At 46.8% G+C, this 26,341-nt stretch overlaps 1 protein-coding gene across 3 annotated transcripts in view; it reads left to right on the top strand.

Moving 5' to 3' along the window:
* Positions 1 to 26,341, top strand: part of TRIM24 (tripartite motif containing 24) — a 120,716-nt gene that overhangs the window by 49,841 nt on the left and 44,534 nt on the right. For all 3 annotated transcript variants that reach the window (XM_074983816.1, XM_074983815.1, XM_074983817.1), the window contains exons 3-5: positions 3,530 to 3,677; positions 21,585 to 21,717; positions 23,033 to 23,149. In XM_074983816.1, coding sequence (XP_074839917.1) covers positions 3,530 to 3,677; positions 21,585 to 21,717; positions 23,033 to 23,149 — 398 coding nt within the window. The remainder of the gene's footprint in view (positions 1 to 3,529; positions 3,678 to 21,584; positions 21,718 to 23,032; positions 23,150 to 26,341) is intronic.

Consider the following 26,341-nt stretch of genomic DNA (forward strand, 5'->3'; position numbering starts at 1 on the left):
AAATCGCGGTTGAACATATGCAGGAGTCAAGGAGAATGTATAGCCCAATGAAAACTAACTGGGCTTAGAGTGCACATTAGTTTGGAGTAAGCCCCATTTTACTCATTGGCATGTCTTTTTTTTAAGAAAACAAGTATGTGGTGGGGTTCCCCTGGGAAAGCTGAGTTATGCTCACCTAAAATAGGGAATAGATTTGCCATCACCATTGTGGTCTGTGGCCATTGTGTTCCAATATAAGGTGCAAATATATAGAATACAAAATAAGAAAATAACAGTAACACTAGATTTCTCTTACTGCAGCTTTCTGTACTGTATACGTGGCTGATAGATTCTAAACCTGCTTAACTAATTTCCAGATCTGAAGAAGTGGGTCTGTCCCACAAAAGCTCATCACCTAATCATTTTAGTCTTTAAAGTGTATGAAGACTGCTTTTTGTTTTGTGAAGGTGGACTAACATGGCTACCTCTCAGTAACTGGTTAAGTAAGGATTAGCTAAGTTAAATATTTTCCCTAGCAATAGCCAACATAACAAATAGCTTGGTAAGTCACACTTATGCAAATGCAAAAATGCATAGTGTGAGTAAGGAAGAACAATGCATTTGCAAAGTGAATTATTTAACTAACCAGTTGATCCACATTGTTCTTCAGACCTAGCTACACCATTTTCTCCCAATAGGAAGCTTTCCTCATGAGGTTTCATTCTTGGAAGTGGGGCCTGTATCACATTCTTGCACTATTTATACTTAACACATTCTTTTTTTTTTACCTAAGGAATGAACTTCTTCAACATGTTCCCACATATGGGGGGTCTCATGTTCCGAAATCATGACACTTCCTCTGTGGCAAAAGTACAGGGGACTATAGAAATCTGTGTGTGTGATAAAACAAAAAAAGCAGTCCTTTAGCACTTTTAAAGGCTAACGGTGTTTATTAGGTGATGGTGTTTCATGGGAAAGACCCACTTCTTCAGATCTGGAAAATAACTGTGCGTGAGGAATGTTTTCCCTTTCCAGTCCAATCCTTTCAATGCAGCATCTGTCCTTTCCTATATATTGTCTAGGTAAGACCCTGCCTTAAAAATGACTCCTCTCATGTTTGGCCCAGGTCCACATAACTATAGAATAAAAACAATTGAAAGCCCAACACTTTCAAGAGGAAGAGCTGGTAGTTAGGCTGGACAGATGAAGTTGTGTATAATATAATGCAGCAAGTATGGAAGGATGACAACCAAAAGTGTGAAGGTCTTTGAATTCTTATTAAACACTGCTGGATTAGAGCCATTAATTTTTGAGTGTGTAAAGTGTATGTAGCATGTCAAATGAGATTTAATTGTAACTGTTACTTCTAAATTAGAAAGTTAGCATTTTATTCACTGTTTAAAACTGGTGGTTTTTGCTTTTATTTAAAAAAAAATTTTTTTTTTAAATCCACCCTGCTTCTCTGAAGACTGTCACCTTGAGAAACAACATGAGGTAGGAGAGCAAGCCTTGCTCTGGGAATTTGGAATTCCTGAGTTTAAATCCTTGTTCTTTCAGGCTACATCTATACAATTGCCCTATTTTGAAATCAGCTATTCTGGAATAACTGTTCCAAAATAGGGCTGCTACATGCAAAAATGTATTTTGAAATGGCACTTAACTGTTTCGAAAGACAAGCTGCACACGCAGTGCTTATTTTGCGATATCACCTATTTTGAAATAACCGTTTCAAAGTAGGTGCTATTAAGACAGGGAATAATGCTTATTTTGAAATTGCTAAATTTCAAAAGTGCATAGTGTAGAGGACAGCAAAGCTATTTCAAAATCACAGCTGTTTGCCTGAAATAACTTAGCTGTGTAGCTGCAGCCTTACTGATTTGCTCTATGGTCCCTAAGCTAGTCATTTCACCTCTTTACCCTAGTTTTTGCCTTCTGTAAATGAGAGAGTTCCAAGCATACATAAAGGAAGTCTTTACCATCATATTTAGGTCCCTACCAAATTCACAACCATGGAAAAACGTGTCCTGAATCATGAAGTCTGGTCACCCCCATGACATTTGTTCTTGTGTGCTCTAACGAGTACTACAGATTTCAGGCAGCTATTGGATTAGGTATCCTGACCCAAAGGGAGTTGCACGGTGAGTTGTAAAATGATCATAGAAGGGTAGTATTGCTGCCCTTCCTTTTGTGCGGCTGTCAGAGTTGGGCACCTAGAGATGACAGCTGACTACTGAAGGCCCAGGTGTGTGGGCAGCAGTGCAGAACTAAGGATGGCAGTATCATACTATGCCAGTTGTATTGTGGAAGTAAGGATAGCAGTACTGTAATGAGTTTGTGCCCTCACCTCCAACCACTCATCTCCTTTTTAGGTCAGGACTCCCTACAATTAATACATGATAAAATTTCGGATGTAAATAGCTGAAATTACACAAGACTGAAATTTACCAAAGTGCATGATGAGTTTGGTAGACCCTAACATATATAAATGCTTGCTTCCTCTTAGGCCTTGTCCACACCAGCGATTTGTTTTGAGAAAATTTTAGCATGGTTTTTACCAGTTCTGCACTGCTAGTAGGGGGATCTTGGGAATACAGATTTCCAGACAACTTGCTTGGAGCAGGGTTAAACTGTTCAGTTACGTGAGGAAGGATCACAGCCGTTGGTAAATTAGGTTGGGTTTACACAATTGCTGTAGCTAGAATTGAGTATCTGCAGTTGACTATAAGGTCTGTCCTCACTGAGGGAAGTCATCATGAGCGTTTCTCCCATCAACCTCCCTTACTCCTCGTGAGAGCATGAGTACAGGGGATTTGAACATGGACCCCAGAGACTGATTTCATGCATCTTTATCAGACGTGTGAAATCGAACTCCAGGAGATCAACCCTTCAACCCGGTAAGTGTAGACATAGTTTTATCATCATCCTCTCCGCGGCCCCCCCTGCCCCCCCCCCCAAAATAAATCCCATTACAGGTACAGGTAGAGAGGTGTTGTAAACATTAATTAATACTGCTACAATGCAATGAAGATGTTAAGCATTGTCTAGGAGCTAAGTGTTACCTTCAGTCTATTTAATTTTATTTCCAGTTTAAACAGTTTCTACTTTTTTTTTGGGTAGCAATAGTAGAGGAGAAATTCCTGCTAGTCAGTGAACTTATTTATAGGAAGCCAAATCAGTCTAATGGATGCTACTAGATGCACTGAGAAAAGCTTTCAGAGTCAACCTTAATTTAGTTAAATACTTTTCAAGAGCAGGTTGATAAATTCATAGTGCAAGGCAGAAGGAATTTATTTGACTTTTAGTTTTTAAAAAAATATTATTTTAATTAGCTATGTCAGTATTTTCTTGAAAAGTCACTGTAAACATTAAGCTGGGCGGTGGGGTGGTAGTGGTGTTGCAGGGTGCATATCTAACGGACAGAGCTGCAACGTGTCCTGTATACCAGGTAGTATTTCTTCATTTTGACTCATCAGAAATAATGCACAAAATGCATTTACAACTTGTGGTTATCTATCGGTTTTAATAACTTTTTTGTGCCCTTTCTTGTCAGGTCTGCACAAGCTGTGAAGACAATGCAGAAGCTAATGGTTTTTGTGTTGAGTGTGTAGAATGGTTATGCAAGACATGCATCAGAGCTCACCAGAGGGTTAAATTCACAAAGGATCATACAGTCAGACAGAAAGAGGAAGTATCACCAGGTAACATATTTAACTTTCTCACTGTAGGTGCAACGCTGTCATGGGTAATTTTATTTAAGCCATTATACTTCAGGGTGATTTCCACTCTTGTGTACATTTAAGAACCCTTCCACCCTGTTAAACACAAAGGGATAAGTACATCCCTGGTGCAAACCCTTGATTTCAATGGTTTTACATTAGGTATGAGTCTGATCCAGAGAAACTTTAATCAGGAGAAATGAGGAAAATCCATGCTTATAACACAGGTCCAGGAACCTCAGGACCTGACCAGGTCTGAACCAGGGAATCTGTTTAAGTAGGGGAAGTCAGGGCTGACTCTCCTTCAGTGGCAGCAGAGGGGCCACCACTGACTGAGAGGAGGGTGCAGGGAAGGGCACTTGAGGGCAGAGAGTGGTGAATCCAGAGCCCCAGAATTACAGCCCTGTGGGAGCCAACCAAGCCCTGTAGCAGTTAGGCTGTGCTTCAAGCCCCCACTGCTGGCTATGGTGCTGTGCTTTGCAGCTGTTTTGTCTCTTCCCCCTAGTATTCCCCATCTCCACTCCTTTTTCTCCCTCCCTGAGCTTAAGTGCCACAAACAAATTCTTTGTGCTGTGGGAGGTGTTGCTGAGCACAGGGCCTTGGCTTTTCCCTGTGAATGCTCCAGGGGTTCCAGACCACGGATGTTGCCGGACCATAGAGGTTGAACTTTGTATTTGACTCTTCTCTAGCATTTTTTAAATTGACTGCAAAGGGCATAGTATTTTGAACACTTAGCTCCCCCACTGTGCTGCTTTACCAACTAATTAACATTAATTTACTGCAATAAGCTGCCACAGGGAGTGCAGCATTAGGATGTTGCTTCCATTTGGCATTAATCTGCTGAAGAATTGCACCTCTAGTTGCTAATACACATCTGTGCATGTCTGAAGACAGATACGGGACACTGTTTTCCCTTCTTGCAGAATGGCATAGAAGTCCTCTGGCAGCAAGTCCTTAAATTTGAGAGGCCCAAGCGTCAAGTGGCTTGGTTACAGCTATCTGGTGCGTCTCAGGAGGTTCATCGGACTACCCAAGACCTCCCTTGTGATGGACCTAGGCTGTTTGTGGAACAGTCTAGCTCCTGCCTGTATACCTCAAGAACCCCAGGAATACCTTGAAGTCCTTGGGCATGCATGCACTGGCTATTCAGCAAAAGCCCTAGCCCCAGCCAAGGCCTTTCCAACCCATGGGTGCTCAGACTTCTGCCTTTGTAAGCCCCAGTGTTCCCAGTGTAAGTCCTCCCTTCTTTGAGCGATTGCTCATGTGCCTTGAAATTTGGGTGTGTGCTGGCTCATGCCCAGTTGCCAGAAGCTTTTTGCCCTAGCCAATAGCTCTAGGCTCGGTGTGGCGCCCGTATGGCAGCCCATATATGCACTGCCCACCCTGCTCAATTCCTTCTCACCGTGCTGTCAGTTGCTGGAACTTGCTCATCTTTGAGTGTTCACTGGTAGCTTTTGCTTTTAAATTAGTGGATAGTTAGTGAAAACAGTTGTAAATAGTTTAGATAGTTGTCATTCATTTGTGAACAGTTCCACTTACACTTAGTGAGTCGAGGCGGAACTTTAACATCCCTCGTTGCCTCAGTGCCAGCGGATGCCTGGCTTCTCCGGGTTTAAAACCTACTCAAAATATGGCAAGTGAATTCCCAAAAATGATCCGCATAGGGCTTGCCTGAGCTGCCTCAGTGAGGCTCACCTCCGGGAATGCTGTTCTATATGCAAGGCCTTCAAGCCTAGGACTGTGAAAGACAGAGTTCAAGGGCTGAAGGTACTGCTAATGGAAACAGCCTTGCACCCAGACATTTCCCCGGCAGGAGCTCAGAGCGGTGCATCGTTGGCGCAGAGCGCTTCAGCACTGCCAGTGCTGCCAGAAAGCTCCTGGTGACGAGAGCAGGACTCGGTGCCTAGCGTCCCCATGCTCCATAAGAGCCAGTCCCCAGTGCTTTGCGAGAAGAGGGGGCGGTACTGGGGTCAATCCCAGGAGAGGAGGCGGCAATGGCAATCCTCGGGAGAGTCTGCCAGGTCACACTGTGACTGGAGTCATGAAGTGCGGGCGTCAACTCGAGCGCAAGGCAGGAGCCTGTGGTCTCCCTGGCTTCCCTCGAAGCCGGAGGCCTTTAGTGTGGCGCAGGACCTCCTGTAGATAACAATGCCGTTACAGGTGCTGCACTGGGAGTCTTCTTCACCCCAGACACAAGTGCTGGAACAGTCTTTAGGGGCCCCAGCATGATTCCTGATACCGGTGAGACCCACGCAAACCGTTGCCTCCCTCGGCACCTCTCATCCATTATGCTGCATCATGCATGGTACATGGGGGATAGGTGGGATGAAAATAAACGATGAGCTGGAACTGAGGGGGTGGCTGGTGCTCCCGACTGCCCCATCAAAACTGATGTTTTAGACCCTGGTGGGGGTTTTCGGTGGGTTAGGTGGTCCACTCGGCATGGTAGAAAAGTGATATGCTATGGACATGAGCAACACATTTCGAAGGACACCAGTTACAGAACAGGTAATTGTCTTATCGATGGTCTGGGGCCAGACAGAGCCAGTCCAAGCTGCCCTCTGGTCACTCAAGATCAGAATAGCCGTGTCTACACGACACTAACTTCGAAATAGCGCCAGTCACGGCTACACGCGCCGGGTGCTATTTCGAAGTTAACTTCGACATTAGGCGGCGAGACATCGAAGTCGCTAACCCCATGAGGGGATAGGAATAGCGCCCTACTTGGACGTTCAACGTCGAAGTAGGGACCGTGTAGTAGTTGCGCGTCCCGCAACTTCGAAATAGCGGGGTCCGCCATGGCAACCATCAGCTGAGGGGTTGAGAGATGCTCTCTCTCCAGCCCCTGCGGGGCTCTATGGTCACCGTGGGCAGCAGCCCTTAGCCCAGGGCTTCTGGCTGCTGCTGCGGCAGCTGGGGATCCATGCTGCAGGCACAGGGTCTGCAACCAGTTGTCGGCTCTGTGTATGTTGTGTTGTTTAGTGCAAGTGTGTCTGGGAGGGGCCCTTTAAGGGAGCGGCTTGCTGTTGAGTCCGCCCTGTGACCCTGTCTGCAGCTGTTCCTGGCACCCTTATTTCGATGTGTGCTACTTTGGCATGTAGACGTTCCCTCGCAGCGCCTATTTCGATGTGGTGCCGCGCAACGTCGAAGTTGAACATCGACGTTGCCAGCCCTGGAGGACGTGTAGATGTTACTCATCAAACATCGAAATAAGCTATTTCGATGTTGGCTTCACGTGTAGACGTAGCCAATGAGTGCTGCTGGATCCTTCCTTCCCGTTCCTCAGCAGTCTTTGCCCACTCCTTCTGGGCTCGTTGGCCCTTATCCTGAGGACCCAGTGGTCTGACATGATTGCATTGGGCTGCAGCCCCCTTTTTGTTCTCTGCTTTCCCATCCCTTTTCTAGGACTCCTTTCAGTTTCTCCTTCAAGTGTTTATATTCGCTCCCAGCCCTGGGAGGCAGTGGAAGAGATTCCTCTTGAGTATGAGGACCCAGGGTTCTATTCTCATTATTTTCTAGTACCAAAGTGGAACATGCAGCCTATCCTGGACCTCAGGGAACTCAGTTTCATTTCCCACAAGTTCTGTATGGCTTCCATAAGTATCATTATTCCCTCCCTGGATCTGGGGGACCGGTACGCTCCTTTTCCATATTGCCACCCGCCTTCCTGTCAGCACTACTTCCATTTCACTGTGGTCCACCTGCACTGTCCGTTTATGGCCCTTCTCTTTGGGCTCTCCACAGCTCCGAGTGTTCACCAAGCATGTGGTTGTGGTGGCAGCCTTCCTTTCTTGCAATGGCATTCAGGTCTATCGATTAGATCTGGACTGGGGTGTCCCACCTTTTTTTCAGTTGGGGGGGGTGGGGCATGGCAATTTTTTTATATGTTCTCAGATCAAACACAAAATAGCCCCAAAATGCCGTCTATCCCCAGGCTTAAACCTCTCACAGTGCTAAATTGCCCTCCTGGCTTAGGACCACCCCCCACAGCCTTAAGACCCCCTGCAGCCTTAAACTTCTTGCAGCCCCAAACTGTCCCCTGCCCATCCCCAGGCTTAATGCCTCTCTCAGCCCCCACTCCTCCAAAAAAAAAAATTAACTTACCCTGGAGATCCACATGCTAGGGCATCTCCAAACTTTGACCACCAAGGCTCTGTCACAGGCCCTGTGCCCTAGCCAGGATTTTGCCACTGGGGCTGGCAGCAGCTCTTTGCTCCTGCCACTAGGGCTCTGTTGTGGGCCCCTGCCCCAGCAGCTGGGCCCTGTGTCAGGCAGCCTTTTAAAAATGGCACCGCCGCTGGCTCCGCAGGCCAGACAAAAAGGCTCCACAGGCTGCATTCTGGTCTGCGGGCTGCTTGTTGGATACCCCTGACCTGGACGATTGGCCCTGCAGGTCTGCTCATTCCATCAGGTAGAGGCCCAAGTGGCTTTCACCAGAGATACTCTGGACAAGCTGGGACTCTTGTCAACTTGGCAAAGTCATTTTGCTTCTAATTCAGTGCATAGAGGTTAGTGGTCTAGTTCCTGCACCTTGACGGAGTCGAGAGTTTCTTCCTGGACTATATTTCCAGGCTCTCGCCCAGTTTCCAGGCTCCCTGTGTGAGCTTCCTAGTCACCACAGTCAGGACATGCATCTACCTGCTGGGCCACTTGGCAGCATGTACATACGTAGTCCCATTTGCCAGGCTGCACCTTAGCCTTCTCCAGGCCTGAAGTTTCTCACCCTGGCTGGGATGGCATAGACATGGTCCTCATTGTGCCTCAACGTGTTTCCAGTGCCCTCCACTGGTGGCTAAACCCCCAAAATCCTTGTCATCTCCTCCCCACCCCCAACTTACCAGGTCTCTTCAACAGATGCATCCACCTTGCGGTGGGGGGGCTCATTTTGCAGCTCAATCCATGTAGTCTGCAGAAGAGTTGTCTCCACATTAATATGTGTGAGCTTTCGGCCATTTGCCTCGCTTGTCTAGCATTCCTACTTGGGCAAAACTTTGAAATGGCCATGCTAATGGACAAATCGGAAAATACTAATGAGGTGCTGAAATGAATGTTCAGAGCCTCATTAGCATTCCGCCAGCCGTGGCACTTCAAAAGTGCTGCATTTTGATCACGTGCAGCTCATCTATGCAGGGGTCCTGTTCAAAAGGACTCTGAACATCAAAATCCTCTTATTCCTATCAGCTGAAAGAGGGGACTGAAATGTGGGGAGATGTTGTCCATATACCCACATCTACTCGTGGGGACAGAATGCAATGGGGCTCAGGGCACTAAGTTACTAGGTTGCCTTCATTGAAACACGTATGGCTCGAGGCATCTAAAAGACTCCCAGCTACAGCCAGCCCCCTAAAATCGTGACCCTCACTACGCACAAGTTGCCTGGCACCTTGCACAGCATGTCCTTTTATTGGTTTGGGGTCAAGCCACATGATGTAGCTGGGCATGGGAATATTCCAGACTGTGTGGCATCTCTGGGGGTAGGGAAAGGAGGGGATTTGGGGGTCAGGACAGCATGTAAATTGGAGAAAAGTTTCTCATCCTGCCAGACAAGCATGACTCCCCACCCACAGCCGAGCTGACACATGGTATGGGAGGCTGACGCCAGTCAGCTCAGAAAGAAACACAGCTAGCAAAGGTACACGTGGAATCACAGATTCCACAGCTGCACTACTAGTAAAGAAAAAGAAGATTTTTCAGCCTCTCATGATCCTTCAGCCACAGGCTTGCAGGAGCCTAATTGTAATGGTCTTCCTGTTGCCTAATTCCTCTGCACCTGAGAGCAGTGGAAATATCTTGTAAGAGGCCAGAGCAGAGAACTGTGTGGCATTGTGGGGCACATATGGGACATCTGTGGAGGCTAATGAATTTCATTTAAAGACATGGATCATTCTTACTATCCTTCATTTGGAATTTTAAATTTGAACTGACTGCTACAACAGGTTACTATGATTTTAGGATTTCGATATGTTGATTTTAGTGCTTCATAAATTGAGCTAATGGAATTTACAGTGAGGACAGGTACTTTTGAAAAATCAGGCTAACTGACTTAAAATAGATGTAGCCTTGGTCTTCCAAAAGAGGGGCTTTCTCCAGCTGGCCCTCTTCCCGCCCCAGAACAACTGCAAGGATCCTTAATTTGTGCTCTTTCTAGGGCCTCAGCCCCAACTCCATAGCAGATGTGTTCCTGATACTATAGAACTCGACTGCTCTGCTCTGAGTCTTGTCCTTGTTTCTGCTCGTGCACAAGGTGCTCCTCAAAATTTGCAGGGGCCTGGTGGACATTATCTTGATAGCTCTGGCTTGGGCTCGTCAGCCCTGATATTCTATGCTGATGGAGCTCTTGGTGTTTCTGCCCATTTGTCTTCTGGTGCTTTTGAACCTCGTCACACAGGATCAGGATCACACATGCCATGCAGACCTTCATTCCCTTCATCTCATGATGATGTGGCTTTGTGGTTAAAACCTGGTCAAGCAAGCATGCTTGGAGCAATTATGGCAAGTCATCCTCAGAAGCCACAAGCCATCTACCTGGTGCTTGTATTTGGCTATGTGAATATGCTTCTCAGATGGTGTCAGCAGCACAATCTCATACCTTTGTCTACCTCTGTCCTGCAGGTTCTGAACTAGCTTGTTTCTCTGAAGTAGGAGGGTCTTACCTCTACTTCCCTCAGGGTCCACTTAGTGGCCATTTTGGTGTTCCTGCCAAAAGCGGTCTCCAGCTTTCATATTAGCCAGAATATTTTCCTTCCTGTTTTCTCTCAATGTGAGGTGGGTTCTTGCTTTCTACATTCTTCTTCCAAGACCTCACAGCTCTTTGTGACCGATAATGATCATATGAAGGGGCTTCCAGTTCTTCTTTGAGTGATTGCTCACATGCATTCCAAACTGGTGTGTGCTGGTGCATGCCCGATTGCTGGAAAGCTTTTTGCCCTAGCCAGTAGCCATAGGGTCAGAAAGGCACCCCCTGGAGTGGTGCTGTTATGGCAAACAATATATGTACCGCTCGCCCCACTCAGTTCCTTCTCACTGCGCTATTGGTTTCTGGAACTCCCCTTTCTTAATTACTTGTAAATAGTTCATATTGTTAAGTAGTTGGAAGAGTCGACGCGGGAGTTGCATCCCTTTCAGTGCCTTGGTGCTGGGGGATGCCTGGCTCTTCAAGCTTTAAAAACTGTTCTCACTGTAGCAAGCAGATGCCCCAAAGTGATCCACACCTGCCTTGTTTCCTTTGTCTGGGTAAGGGGAACTTTGGAGATCACTGCTCCATTTGTAAAACTTTGAGACACTGCAGCCTGTCTTTCAAAGTCCTTGGTTTAAAAGTCCTTCTCATATAGGTGGCCCTGCAACTGGACGTGTCTCCAGCAAAAGTGAGCAGTGGAGCCTCATCAGTGCAGAGTGCACCAGTCTCACCATCAGGCTCAGTGCCATGCAAGGACTCTTGGCACCATAAACAGATGCAGATGTCTAGTGCCACAGCGTCATATGAGACAGTCCCTGGTGCCTCGAAAGAAAAAGGTGTGATGGGGCAGGTCCCCATCCAGATCAAAGTGCTGGGACGCTCCCAGACCATCTTCTCCAGCAGTCCATGGACTAGAGCATGGGATGTGTGTTGATGCTAGAGCAGGGCAGGAATCCATGCTCCCTTGGACTGCTCTTGACACCATAGGTGTTTAGAGCAGTTCAAGGCTTAGTGCAGTGGTAGGTCCCTCACTGTCTGAGGACAGTCCAGGCCAGCACATGGCTAGTGGGAAGCACCCTATACCCACGAGTGAACAGTTGCCCATGGTGTGCTGATGCCGACTCAGGGGTTATGCAGGTGTCCTCCCTATTGGCATCATCTTTCTTGCCACCAGATCAATTTCAATAGCCCAGGGCACCCACTGCGGGCCCTTGTCAGGTTCCCTATTTGGTGGCACTGGCGCAGGTGCTGGTTCAGCAGGTGCAGGCACCAGGACTTGTGGCACCCCTGTGGCTTTCTCCATCAGAATCAGCATCTGAACCGGACTCCTGTTACTCCAGCTTGCCCTGGAGTGGGAGCATGAGAACATCTCATTGCAGTCGTCACAGGCACTGTAGTTGATGCTTAGATGATGATAGACGGCTGCCAACTGCGCAAGGGGTAATGCAGTGGCCCTTTTGAACCCCTTGGCCATTTCATGAAACGTAGGGGTAGGCTGCAGGACTCCTATCTGGAGTACTGGGAGCCCCACAGGTGCCGACTCTCATCAGCGTTGCTGTGCACCCTCCCTTCCCCTACCAGATCAGGGGCAGGATCTGCTCCGTGGGTCGGAGGCTTCCTTGTCTGTGCTCTTGGTGTGTCTGGTCCCAACAGCATTGGCACCGGTGCCTTCTCAGTCATTGTGGGTCCCTTCAGGGTCAGTGCTGGGGCACCGTCAGACCAGGTGCAGAGCTAGGAGCTGTTACATCTAGACTCCAACCTCGGTGCCGTCTGCCCTGGTGCTGAGTGTTTCAACCTTTTGGCGTCAAGCACCATGCCTCCAGTGCTGCAGGCAGCAATGTGACCGCAGGCAGGGGACTTGAGCCTGCTAAGTCTCCCTCTACAAACTGATGTAGCAGGTATTTTGTCATCCTCTTCCCCAGATGAGGCTATGGTGGGGTCTTTGGCATCACCAGTTCTGGAGGATGGCAGGACCTTCCAGCAACTTTTATGTAGGGTGGCCCAAGGCCTTGGGCTGCCTGCTGAGGAGGTTTGGGGTGATACAGACTGAGTAACAGATATCCTATCCTCCTTGGCTCTACCTGGGTGGCTCTGCCCATTGTTAAAACAATTGTCAATACTGCAAAGACAGTTTGGCAGACCCCAGCCTCGGCCTTGCCTGCAGCCTGGAGGAATGAATGTCGTCATTTCATCCCCTCCCAGGGCAAAGAGCACCTTTTTACTCACTCTCCCCCCGACTCCTTGGTGGTTGACACAGCAAACCACAGGGAAAGACGGGGTTTCTAGAGGACCCACCCACCCAAACAACAGAGATGCCAAATGCTTAGACTTCATGGCAGAAAGTTTTATTCTATGGGGGGTTTACAATTATGGATTGCTAACTAGCAGGTCCGGGTTAGCAGATATGCATACTGTCAAAGTTAGACTCGAGACTCGCAATTTGTCAGACCACTCTATTCATTAGCAAAGCTGCTCTGCTAATACATTCAGAAAAATGTGAGCCCCCACCTAGGGCTCAGGTCTCCCAATTTCTACAGACAAAAGAAGGCAGGTTAATAAATAGCCCCACATAGCCCCTGAGACTAGTCACGTATCTTCATTTCCATATCACCTTCAGCAATCTCCTATTTATGACTCTCTGGTTACCTTAATTAATTACCGTATAACACCTACTGCTCTGGCTTCTGCTTTCCCAGGCACACCTGGTTCCATCCAAACCCACCCTAGTTCCTACACACAGCATCAACATAATTTCCCCTTCTTGAGCTCAGAAGCAACATTGTATCAGTGTGACTTTTACACTGTAACTCTTATCCTTCCACAGTACAAAGCTATTAGTTTGCTGTTGTGTTTTTCAGGACTGGTTCCTTCCAAGGCCAAGTCAGAATTCACAGTGGTAGTGGAGGAAGACAAACTTATATCCTGGGCAGCACTGTAGGTGGCACTGGATGCAGCGTATGCAGCCACCAGGTTCATGGCCTCTAGAGTAGCCATGAGTAGGGGGGCATGGCTACAAGTGTCAGGCCTACCTTATGGGGTCCAACACGCAATACAAGATCCTCCCTTTGAAGGGCCCTCTTTATTTTCGGAAAAGACTGGTGAGGCTTCACAGCCTTAAAGATGCAAGGGCCGCTTTGTTTGTTGGGTCTTCACATTAAGCCCTTGACCGAATGCATGCACTTCACCCCCTCGGTCTTCTACTAGACAGTTCACCCAACAGCAAAGGGTTGCTAGTAGGAGGAGGAACCGTTCTGGCAGGAGGTGTTCTAACCAGCAGTTTCGGGGGCAGGGCCATTACAAGCCTCCACCAGGGCCAAACCGAGCATTTTGATGGTGTGGTTGAGAGCGGCACACCAACACTGGTTACTGTTCCAGCACACCCTTTGTTTTCATTCTTCCTATCCCTTTTTGTACCCTACTTAGTACTGCATCACTTTGAACCTAAGAATGGCCATACTGGGTCAGACCCAAGGTCCATCTAGCCCAGTATCCTATCTGCTGGCAGTAGCCAGTGCCAGGTGCCCCAGAGGAGGTGAACTGAAGACAATGATCAAGCGATTTGTCTCCTGCCATCCATCTCCCGCACCACACCTTACCCCTTGCTAATAGCCATTTATGGACCTAACCTCCAAATATTTATCGAGCTCTATTTTTAAACTCTGTTAGAGTCCTGGCCTTCACAGCGTCCTCTGGTAAGGAGTTCCACAGGTTGACTGCGCTGTGTGAAGAAAAACTTTTTTTATTAGTTTTGAACCTGCTACCCATTAATTTAATTTGGTGTCCTCTAGTTCTTATATTATGGGAACAAGTAAATAACTTTTCTGTATTCACTTTCTCCACACCATTCATGATTTTATATACCTCTATCATACTGCCCCTCAGTCTCCTCTCTTCTAGACTGAAAAGTCCCAGTCTCTCCAGCCTCTCCTCATATGGGACCCATTCCAAACCCTTAATTATTTTAGTTGCCCTTTTCTGAACCTTTTCTAACGCCAATATATCTTTTCTGAGGTGAGGAGACCACATCTGCATGCAGTACTCAAGGTGTGGGTGTACCATAGTTTTATAAAGGGGAAGAAAGATATTCTTTGTCTTGTTTTCTATCCCTTTTTTTAATTATTCCTAACATCCTATTTGCTTTACTGATTGCCGCTGCACACTGCATGGATGTTTTCAGAGAACTATCCACTATAATTCCAAGATCCCTCTCCTGATCTGTTGTAGCTAAATTTGCCCCCATCATATTGTACATATAATTGGGGTTATTTTTCCCAATATGTATTACCTTACACTTACCCACATTAAATTTAATTTGCCATTTTGCTGCCCAATCACTCAGTTTGCTGAGATCTTTTTGAAGTTCTTCACAGTCTGCTTTGGTTTTGACGATCCTGAACAGTTTGGTGTCATCTGCAAACTTTGCCACCTCACTGCTTACCCCTTTCTCTAGATCATTGATGAATAAGTTAAACAAGATTGGTCCCAGGACTGACCCTTGGGGAACGCCACTAGTTACCTCCTTCCATTGTGAAAATTTACCATTTATTCCTACCCTTCGTTTCCTGTCTCTTAACCAGTTCCCAATCCATGAAAGGGTCTTTCTTCCTATCCCATGACCACCTAATTTACATAAGACCCTTTGGTGAGGGACCATGTCAAAGGCTTTCTGGAAATCTAAGTATACTATTTCTACTGGATCCCCCCTGTCCGCATGCTTGTTAACCTCTTCAAAGAACTCTAATAGATTAGTAAGACACAACTTCCCTTTACAGAAACCTTTACAGACTTTTGCTCAACAAATCACGTTCCTCTATGGCCGTGTCTACGCTAGCCCCAAACTTCGAAATGGCCATGTAAATGACCATTTTGAAGTTTACTAATGAAGCGCTGAAATACACATTCAGCGCCTCATTAGCATGCGATTGGCTGTGGCACTTCGAAATTGACGCGGCTCGCTGCCGCGGCTCGTCCCAACAGGGCTCCTTTTCGAAAGGACCCCGCCCACTTCGAAGTCCCCTTATTCCCATCTGCTCACAGGAATAAGGGGACTTTGATGTAGGTGGGGTCCTTTCGAAAAGGAGCCGCACAGCGGCGAGGTGCGTCAATTTCGAAGTGCCGTGGCCACCCATATGCTAATGAGGCGCTGAATATGTATTTCAGTGCTTCATTAGTAAACTTCGAAATGGCCATTTACATGTCCGTTTCGAAGTTTGGGGCTAGTGTAGACATGGCCTGTGTGTCTGACAATTTTATTCTTTACTATTGTTTCTACTAACTTGCCCGGTACTGACGTTAGACTTACCGGTCTATAATTGCTAGACTGGTGGGTCCTTCCCATGTTAGAAAGGGGATATGTCATCCAATTTTCTTTCAACCCCCCTTTGCTCCCCACACTCCCCTTCCCTATCTCTCTTCTGGGACCTCTCTCATGAGAGTCTGCTCAGGCAGGAGATACGATCCCTCCATCAGAGTGGGGCTAGAGGAGGTCCCACTGCAGTTTCACGGTCAGGGGTCTTAACGCCTGGTATTTCCTAATCTTGAAGCCAGAAAGGTGTCTAAGGCCTGTTCTGGATTTACATGACCTGAACAAGTTTATCAAAAAAGATAGTTTCATATGAGATCTCTGGGTCTTATCTTATCCCATTGCTGTAACAGGAGGATTGGTGTGCTGCTCTGAACTTACAAGCCGCTTATTTTCACATAGCAATTTACCCTCCCCACAGAAAGCTTCTTCAATTTGTGGCAGACAGGGGTCATTACCATGATGTTCTTCGTCCTCCCATTCAGTCTGTCCACCTCCTTTGAGGGTTTTTACCAAATGCATGGCTGTGGTGGCAGCCCACCTGCACAGGTGCGGGGTACAGCTAGTTGCATACTTGGATGGTTGGCTGGTCGGGGGCATTTGTAGGACGAAACGCATCAGCATGTGCAGCTGATCCATCAGACACTTGCCTATCTTGGCCTCCTGGTTACGACGCAAAGTTGGCTTTGCATCCCACTCAGACAATGGAGTTCGTGGGGGCCCTCTTGGACCCAACATGCACCAGGGCCTTCCTGCCAGACAGCAGGTTTCAGGCCATGATGCATCTCATCTGCAATATGATCAAGTTCCCCACCACAACCTTCAGGTGCAGTTTATGGCTGTTGGGCCCCATGGCAGTGTGCATGTTTGTAGTCCAGCATGCTAGGTTTAGGATGCGCCCTCTTGAGCTGTGGCTTGCCTTGGCATACTGTCGTATCAGAGGCAACACAGACTTAGTGATAATGGTGCCACTGCAGATTTTGTTAACCCTGAACTGTTGGCTAGATGTTAAGATCGTTTGTGTGGGAGTTCACCCACCCACAAAGGACGCTTTGGGTAGGGAACGCATTTGGGGGAATGCCGAACTCAAGCTCTGTGGCACAGAAAGGACCTTCGGTGCCATATAAATGTTCAGGAGCTGAGGGCCATCAGGCATTTCAAGACAGTTTATCTGGTATTGCGTATCAATGAGTGTGGACTATACAACAGCAATATAGTGTATAAACAAATGGGGGGGGGGTGGGACACATTCCTCTGCCCCTGTCACGAGGCCCTCAGGCTCTGGGAGTTCTGCATTTAACATCAGACCCTTCTGCAGGCCCGTTACCTTCTGGGAGTACACAGCTTGCTAACGGACCATCTCAGCAGGTTCTTCATGGAACATGAGTGGTCATAACACCCATATGTGCTACACTCCATTTTCCAGAAGCGGAGACATCCCCGAGTGGACCTATTTAATTCACACCTCAATGCGTAGTGCAGGCTGCTTTGTTCTTACTGAAGTCTAGGATCCTGGACACATGCATTGGGTAGTCCCTGGACAGACCTGCTGCCATATGCTTTTCTTCTGAGTCTGCTCGTTCACAAGGTCCTTCTCAAAATTTGGTCATATCAGGAATCTGTCATCCTCATGTCCCCAGTGTGGGACCGATGGCACTTGTACTCAGTCCTCCTGGAAATGTCGGTCTGTAAACCAATGACACTCCCATTACAGCAAGACCTGTTGACTCATTGGGAGGGATGATTGCAGCACCACAGCCTTCCATCCTTACACCTCACAGCTTGGAAACGTCATGGTTAAAGGCCGTGGAGCAATATTGCTTAGACCCTGTAAGGGAGGTGTTATATTGCAGGAACCCTTCCACAAGGGTAGCCTATGTAGCCAAGTGGAAAAGGTTTTTCATCTGGGTTTCTCAGAAGGGGTGCTTCCCCATCACAGGCCTCAATACCTATGATTCTGGACTATTTGTGGTATTTAAGTCTGGAAGGGCTGTCTTTATGCTCCATTAAAGTGCATTTGGCAGCCATCTCAGCCTTTTACCCTGGCCCTGGGGTATCCTCGGTTTTTTCAGACCCAGTGATTAAAAGGTTTATGAAAAGCATGGAGAGGCTCAAGCCACAAATGCAGGCACCTTTACTTGTGTCGGATCTTAATCTGGTGTTACCAAAATTTATGGGGCCTGCCTTTGAACCTCTTGCTGTCCTTGTTCCCTGCTGTTTCTAAGTTACAAAACAGCTTTTTCTGGTGGCCATTACTTCAGCCAGGAGGGTATCTGAATTGAAGGCACGGACATTGGACCTACTCTGTACAGTGTTCCACAAGCAAAAGGTTAGCGTGAGATCCCATCCAGCATTCTTAGTGAGGGTGGTCTCCTCCTTTCCATCTCAAACCAAGATATCTCGTTGCTGGGTTTTTTACTCAGAACTTCATGCCTCTCCTAGGGAACAGAGTTTACGCATCTCAGATGCTTTGAAGGGTTTTGGCCTTCTACATGGATAGGATCTAGCCTTGTAGGAAATTGCATCAGCTATTCTTGGCAGTGGCATACAGAATGAAGGGCCCCCTGTCTCCTCCTGGATAGCCACCTGCATTAAGGAATGTCACAAACTGGCAGGGGTCCACCTCCCCCAGTTGGTGCTCTGTCTAGCAGAGCGCATGCATCTTCCATGGTGCCTTTAGCCCATGTTTCTATCCAGGACATCTGCAGGCCGGCCACCTGGCCCTCAATTCATACTCTTACAGCCAATTACACACTTATTTAGCATGTAAGGGAGGACACTGTGGTGGGCAGGGCTGTCTTGCATTCCTCCTCTTCTCCTCGCCCCCCACCCCCCCCGCCCAACATTTTGCTTGTATTCATCCAGTTTGGAATGCACATGAGCAATCGCTTGAAAAAGAAAAGACAGCTACCTGTCCCGTAACTGGTGTTCGAGATGTTGCTCATGTCCATTGCAAAACCCACCCACCTTGCCCACTGTTGGAGTAGCCAGCAAGAAGGATTGAGCATGGGGTGAGGTGGGTCCTGGGGGGGAGGGCAGGTGGTACATATATTAGCACCGCTCCAGGGGCTCCTGCTCTGACCCTGTAACTACTGGCTAGAGCAAAAATCTTGGCGATCAAGCGTGCTCCAGCACACGCCGTTTGGAATGGACATGAGCAAGACATCTCGAACACCAATTACAGACAGGCAACTGTCTTTTTTTGTCACAGCTCATCTCTTCCTGGGTCATGTCCTGTCTACAAACTGGTTATGACCTTGCTAAGGTTACCCTGCCTTCTGTTACGGTGCACTCTACATGAGCTCAGGCTTCTTCAGCTGGCTTCCTGGCTCAGTGCCTCTCCAGAGTATCCATTGAGCTGTGACGTGGTCACCTGTACACACACCACACTATGCTAATGTGCAGCAGTTTAGATGGATTGCATCCTTCTGGGCTTGTTTTGCGCTTTCACCTTTTGATTTTGCTTATTCCTGTGTTGTTTATATTCCTCCTTTGTGCTTTGACCTAGTTTCCAATTTTTATAGTTTCTTTTTTGAGTTTTAGGTCATTCAGGATCTGATTAAGCCAAGCTGGTCTCTTGCCACACTTCCTGTCTTTCCTGCACAGAGGAAGGTTTTGCTCTTGCGCCCTTAACATTGTCCGTTTGAAAAATTGCCAGCTGCCTTCAACTGTATTTCCTCAGTCTTCCTTTCCGTGGGACCTTACCTACTAGGTCCCTGACTTTAGTAAAGTCTGCCTGTCTGAAATCCATTGTCTTTTCTTGTTCTCCCTTCTACCACTCCTTAAAACCACAAACTTCTTTCATTGTCGCTTTCACCCAAGCTGTCTGCCACTTTGAAATTCTCAACCAGTTCCTCCCTATTTGATAAAATGGAATCTGAAACAGCTTCCCTCCCTCTCCCCTCCCACCACCAAAGATTTCTTCACTGCTGAAACAAAAAGTGGTCTCAAATGGATTCTGAGAACTTGTTGGGTGATTTGTGCCTTTCTATGTTACTTTCCCAACAGATGTCTGGATAGTTGAAGTTCCCCATCATCAAGTTCTGTGCATTCAGTGATTTTTTTTTTTTTTTTTTTTGGTTGTTCAAAAAGCCTCATCCACTTCTTCCTGGATAGCTGGTCTGTAGTGGACCCCCTACCATGACATCACGCCTATTTTTCCCCCCCTTTTTAACCTTACCCAGAAACTCTAAAGTCTCTTATGACCATCAACCTCAATCCAAGTATACACATTTTTAATATATAAGGCAACACCTCCTCCCCTTTTCCCTGCCTGTTCTTCCTGTCATGGTTTTCATTTACCTGTGGGCTTTGGTCACTTGCCCCCCGTCAAACCTAGTTTAAAGCCTTGCTTACTAGGTTAGCCAGTGTGTGTCCAAATACATTTATCCTTCCTAGACAGGTGGCCTTAGCAGTCCTTACTCTTTAACAGAATCCTATGCAAGAAGTACAGTAAACCCTCGATTTAACAGACAAATGGGGCAGAGGGGTGTGTCCATTAATGCCAAATGTTCAAGTAAATTGGAGGGTTTATCGTAAACAAGAAACAAAACTTTCTAAAGAGATGGTATCAAGCACCCCCATAAGGCTCCCACAACCCCAGTCCTGCCCCTCTTCCCTCAAAATGCCACTGACTCATCAGAGCTGCTACCGCTGGAGTCCCTGCTGGAGGATCTGAAGCTGGAGATGCCAATGTTGCTACTGTGGCTTGGAGTCCTGCCATGGCTGCAGGAGCCCTGCTGTGGCCACGGCTTGGAGCCCTGCCTTGGCTTGGATTCCTGCTATGGCTGGAGACTCCACTTTATCAGGAATCCTGCCACTGCCGCGGCTGGAGACAATGGCAACGCAGGAGCTGGCATGGCCTGGAGGAGTTGCTACTGCCTCTGGAGCCACCATGTGGGCCTTCCACCCAGGATGGGGTGTGTACACAAATGTTACCTGCCCATGTATGTGCCCCTCCCTGCTGGGAAGAACACATGGTGGCTCTGGCAGCTGTCCAGGATGCAGGAGAGGGTCTACCTGTGGTGGCTCCTACAGCTCAGCTGGAAGGCAGCCTCTCCAGCCACAGCAGCGGAAACTCTAGCAGCTGTGGTAAGTTGCCTTAGAATGCTGTTTTTGCAGGGTGGGAGGGATGGTGGGTTTAGGGTTTTACAGACCCCAGCAGACTCTGCTAAACCAGGGTCTGTTAAATGGAGGGTTTACTGCGTGAGGAATAAGCAGTAAGAGCTTGAAATGCTCGTAGTGTTAGCCATTTAAAAGTCAATTTTCTTCTCCTCTTTGTTCTTACAGCGTCTCTCAACCTGAAGTTAGAGCTTTTATAGAAGAGTAAAATTCATTTTATAAGATTATAGTGTGGAGAAAACTCAGTACTTTTATTGGTCATACTTGCTTCTATCCATCTTTCTTTAAAAAGGTGGTTTAAGGCCGCTATCTTCTAAGTTTCTAATCCTGATCTTCCTGAAATAGGTTGTATCCCTAGAGAACCTTTGATTCATGGACAGAATTCACAGGGTAATTACTCGAGTTCATTCACAAGACAAAACAGATGTGCTTTATTTTCAAAGGCAGCGCTAGATGAATGGAGTTCAGTGCTTTCATGGGTGTTCTCACATGAAAACTTAATACACAAAGCCCAAGTGTTAATTTTTAACCTATTTTGCTTGATATGTGATCACTTTAATCTCTCATTGTTTGTTTGTGCTCCAGCTGTTGGAAGGAGAGAGAACATCTTGCTAACCTCAGACTCAAAGGAATTAAAAAAATTCAACAGTTCCAAGATCGAACAGTGGATTCCTCTTTAAAGACAAAATTGGGAACACTGAAACTAACCAACTTCTTATTCTAACTCAAGCCATGAAAGATATTAATTTCAGCTTGCTAATAGAAATTTGAACTCTCCTTTATTCTACAGAGGCAGTTGGTGTGAACAGTCAGCGGCCTGTTTTCTGTCCTTTCCACAAAAAGGAACAGTTGAAGCTCTATTGTGAGACCTGTGACAAACTTACATGTCGGGATTGTCAGTTACTGGAACACAAAGAACACAGGTACCAAAGTAAACTACATGTTTTATAACTAGTACCATGAGAGATGCTGAAGTAATTCTGAACTGGTTGCAGTACTAGCATAGGCTGTATTGTTGATCTGGGATCCTGTTAAAATGTGAAATTTAACAAAAGTCCTGTGAATAAACTGAAGTTAACTGACTGGCTTACTAAAGGAAGTCTGTGGTATAGTTGCTCCTTCAGCTTCTAACCCTGTGATACCAAGACACACTCTTTATTGGTAGTTTTACGTGCAGTAGAATCTGAGAATGTGAGCCTCAGGAGTGGAGGTTGTTCAGAGTTATGAACAAAACACTTAGGTTTGTTCTGTCCAAAGTTCATAATTAAACCTTGACTTAATGCTAGGGATTTTAACCAGTAAGCCTCACCCTAAATGATGAGGCTTATTGGTTATGATTAATCAGTGGGGGCTGGAACAGTCTGCCCCTATCCACCGTGCGGCGGGGGCACTTCAGCACAGCTGGAGCAGCCCTTGTCCACCGCAGGCCCAGTCTTTGAGTTGCATGGGTGGAGACGTTCAAGCAGGGCCGGAGCAACCCAACCCTGTGGTGGCTCTGGGAGAATTGTGGGTGGAGGTTTTCCGGTTCTAGCTGTGCTGGAGGAACTCCCCTCGCCACCGTCCCCCATTTAATCAGTTAAGTGGTTAAACTTAATATTTAACCAGTTAACAAATTTGTATGCTTAAAGGCAGCTTCAAAACTTTACTGTGCAGGAGAAAAATGCTGCTTCCCCTTTGTTTTAGTAGCTTATTTAAACCAGTACTGTACATTATTTGGTTTTTGGTCTGTGCTGCTTCTGCATTGTATACTTCTAGTTCCAAATGATGTGTGTGGTTGACTGGTCCATTTGTAACTCTGATGTTCGTAACTCTAGAGGTTCTACTGCAGATGGCAGTCTTTGTTATGCAGGTTATCAGAGAACCCTTAAAAGTACTGAGGCTATAATCTGTGTAGTTACATAACTTTTTCTCAGTTTGTCCTTGACAAGGACAGTTGCTTAAGAGGACCTTACGAAAACATTAGAAAGGCAAAATGTTCTTCTCTCTGGAAAGCATTTATCTGAGGAAATCTAAAAAGCCACTTTAATGGCTCTCCTAAAACAAATTAATAACTTTTATTTCTGTGAAGAAAATAATTATACAAGAAAAATACTTCTAAAAATCAGGCATGTTTGCATTTTATTGCCTTAAGCAGTATGTATAACTGCAGTTATGATTCTGTTAGAGTGCAGTTTAGTGTTTCAAACTTCTGCTCATATTTGAATATTAAATAGTTCATAAAGTTATTGGTTATTGCAGATACCAATTCATAGAAGAAGCTTTTCAGAACCAGAAAGTGATCATTGATACACTAATCACCAAGCTAATGGAGAAGACTAAATACATAAAATATACAGGGAAGGAGATCCAAAACAGGTATGTATCATGTTGCTAAATAACATTCATGTACAGTGAATGTAACTGTTACTTAACTCACCAAAGCTTTCAAATTTAAAGATTCTCAAATGGACTTTCTACATAACCTCTCCCATTGTTTTATACTTCCAAGAGGCGATTTCCAAAATGTTTTCAGTAGTGAAGTATGAAATTCTTAATTTCAGTTGGTGGTTGTGACTTGTGTATTCGTTAATTTACACTTGATGTTTGTTGCATAGCTGTCCGTGTTTAGATTCCAAACTTCAAGAATAGGGGTGAGTAAGCTCAGCCAAGCAGGCTGTTGAGACTTTTAGAAGGCAATTATGGTATCTCCTTCCTGCCCTCTCCCACTTACAAAAACCAAGTAGTCATGTAACTGTTTGTTTTTTGTGAAACTACAGACTATCATGGCTACTACTCTGAGACTATTCTCCCGTTAATTTCTCATTATGTCTCTTTTTTTCCCATAAATGAGATGTAATTGCTCAGATTTTTGTAAACAAATGTGTGTGACAGATTTACTTGAAGATTGTTTGTTTATTTTGTGGAATAACAATATAATCAGGGTTCATAGTTGACACTTGCAAGGCAAGGGTATAACCATGGTTGCCACCATACCTATCACAGCGGTTCCTGGCAAGTACCTTCCTTTTAGAGTACCACTGTTTAGAGCAGCAGTTCCCAACCTTTTCAAGATGGGGCCCATTCTGACAATTCAGGAATACTTTGTGACCCAAGGCAAGTCAAAACCTGGGGTAGGGTGGGGGAGGAGAGAAGGTTCTCCCTGGGGAAAAACACCCCCTTCCTCCCAGCTTAAATCTCTCCTCCCAGGCTTAAACCCCTTTTAGCTAGGGTTGCCAGATTTTTGGAAAACGTGGGACAGGCAGACCCACCCATGGGATCCCCAGCCAGGGCTGCCTGTCTTGCATAAGATTTCCAAGAAACAGGGTGCGGGGGAGAGAGACCTTGCAGCTGGGAGCTGGCTGGGTTACAGAGCCCTGGCTGGCAGCTCCAGCCGTGGGATCCCCACTGCCCCATGGCTGAGTTGGCTGAAGCAGGGTGCCCTGGCTGGCTCTCAGCCCCCACTCCTTAAATGCCTCCCCCTTGCCCCCCACCCCTCCACCGGCTCAGACTTAAACCCCTCTCAGCACTGCTTCTGTCACCTGCTGATCCTTCACTGGGCAACCGCCGCCTCTTCCTCTGTGCAGCTCTCCTCCTCCCTTCCTTTACCTGCAGCACAGGCAGTTCCCTGCCCTGCTGCACTGCAATTGGACTCAGTTTAATTGGTTTAATGGCCAGATCCCTCCTGCTGATGGTTAAGCCAATTAAATTGAGTTTCATTTCCATGCAGCAGGGCAGGGACTGGGAGATGGAGGAGCAAGCCGCGGCAGAGCTCCAAATGGCTCTTTTGAGAGCCATAAGCGGCTCCGAGCCACCCAGCTGGTGACCCTTACCAAATCTAATTGCGACCCATGTTGTGGTCCCAACCATATTGGGAATCCCTGATTTAGAGGCAATATCTGGGAAGTGATAGTCCAGTCTCCTGCCTAGTTTTAGCTGTTGGGAGGTGAGAGAACTTTTTTTGTTTCCTCCTGCTTCTCTTTCATCACCTCTTGGATGCTGGATCCAAAGTCTCGTCCCCTTCATTCACTCCACAGAAGAGTGGGTAGAATGAGAAACATTGAGTCAGCAGGTTAGATAGGGCTGCGTGTGCTGAACCAGTAATATGACTCACCACTGCCAAATGTATTGTACAGTAAGGTCTCAGAGTGCATGACCCTACTCTTACACGTCCCACCTCAATTCCTATTGTAAACCGTGTACCTCAATTTCCAGTTCTGCTTAAGTCACACTCCATGCCCTGGCTCAACCCCCTCAGCTCTGCGTGGCCCCAGAGCAGCTCCCCCACCCCCCAGCTCAACTCACCACACGCATGCAGCTCTGGCTCACCCTGCACGTCTATGCGTGGCTGTGGCTTACCACCACTCTCACATGGCTCCAGCTCACCCCGCTGGCCTAGTTTAAACTGCCCCCAGGCTGCTCTGATTTCAGTGGCCACTGCACCCCTTGGCTCACAAGCCACCCACTCGTCCCCCTGCTCTGCGTGGCTCCAGTGCAACACCCCTGCCGGCTCACAAGCTGCCCACCCAGCCCACCACCCACCCCCGCCCTGTGTGGCTCTGGTGCAACCCCCTGCCAGCTCACCACACACACAAGGCTCTGGTTCCAGCTCAACTCCCTGCCCCTCTGCAGCTCAACTCCACCCCTCACCCCCCACCCCAGGCTTAACCCTCCCTAACTGCCACCGCCGGCCCAGGACTTACCTTTCTGCTGCTTCCCCTGCTGCAGAACATGTGTTCTACCTGGGAAAAAGCTGGACCCCCACTTATGCAAAATCGGGGTATATGCAAGGGTATGTGGAACAGAACCCCCGCCCCTGTAATCTGAGACCTTACTGTATTCAGGTATGCAGTTGTGGAAGTATAACATTGTATAAGTATAACGTTGTATAAGGGGACATGCTGGATACATTGTATATGAGAGGGCATGCCAAAACATGTTACAAAGTATCTGAGTGAGCACACGTAGGGACAGTTAGCTTTTGAATGGAGAAGCAATTAAGATGGAGCCACGTCTAAGAAGCAGGCATCAGAATGGAAGGTGTGAAGGGCAATTAGTTAAGTTAACTGGAAGCTGTTAAAGGAGATTGAGGGTGGTAGGTAATTGAAGATACGTGATTGGTCTCAGGGATCTCGAAAGGTGGTGACTAAACTCTTTTTCTTCTTTTGTCTGTAACTTGTTCTCCAAAAAACTGTATAAATTAAGAGACACAAGCCCCACTCGGGGGGGCTCACTTCTAAATGTATTAGCAGAGCGGCTTTGCTAATAAAACAGAGTGGTCTGATAAATTGTGAGTCTGAGTCTAACTTTGACACAGTAAAACCAGTAAACACAAAGGCAGAGTCTGGCATATTGCTGGCTATTTCTATGTGGGGGCGTGCGTAGAAATGAGATCCTCAGCTCCTGTGATATGGAGACTTCAATACTCCTTGTCAGAAAAGCTGAGAGAATATTAAAATCAAGATTTTTTTTTTTTCAACTATTCATTTTTATCAAAAAAACTCGCTTGCTTAAATGAGTGTCCCACTTCTCTAGATCATATAATGAGAATTTAAGATTTGCACCAAGGTC

Source organism: Carettochelys insculpta, chromosome 1 (genome assembly GCF_033958435.1).
Source record: "Carettochelys insculpta isolate YL-2023 chromosome 1, ASM3395843v1, whole genome shotgun sequence".
Taxonomy (NCBI): Eukaryota; Metazoa; Chordata; order Testudines; family Carettochelyidae; genus Carettochelys; species Carettochelys insculpta.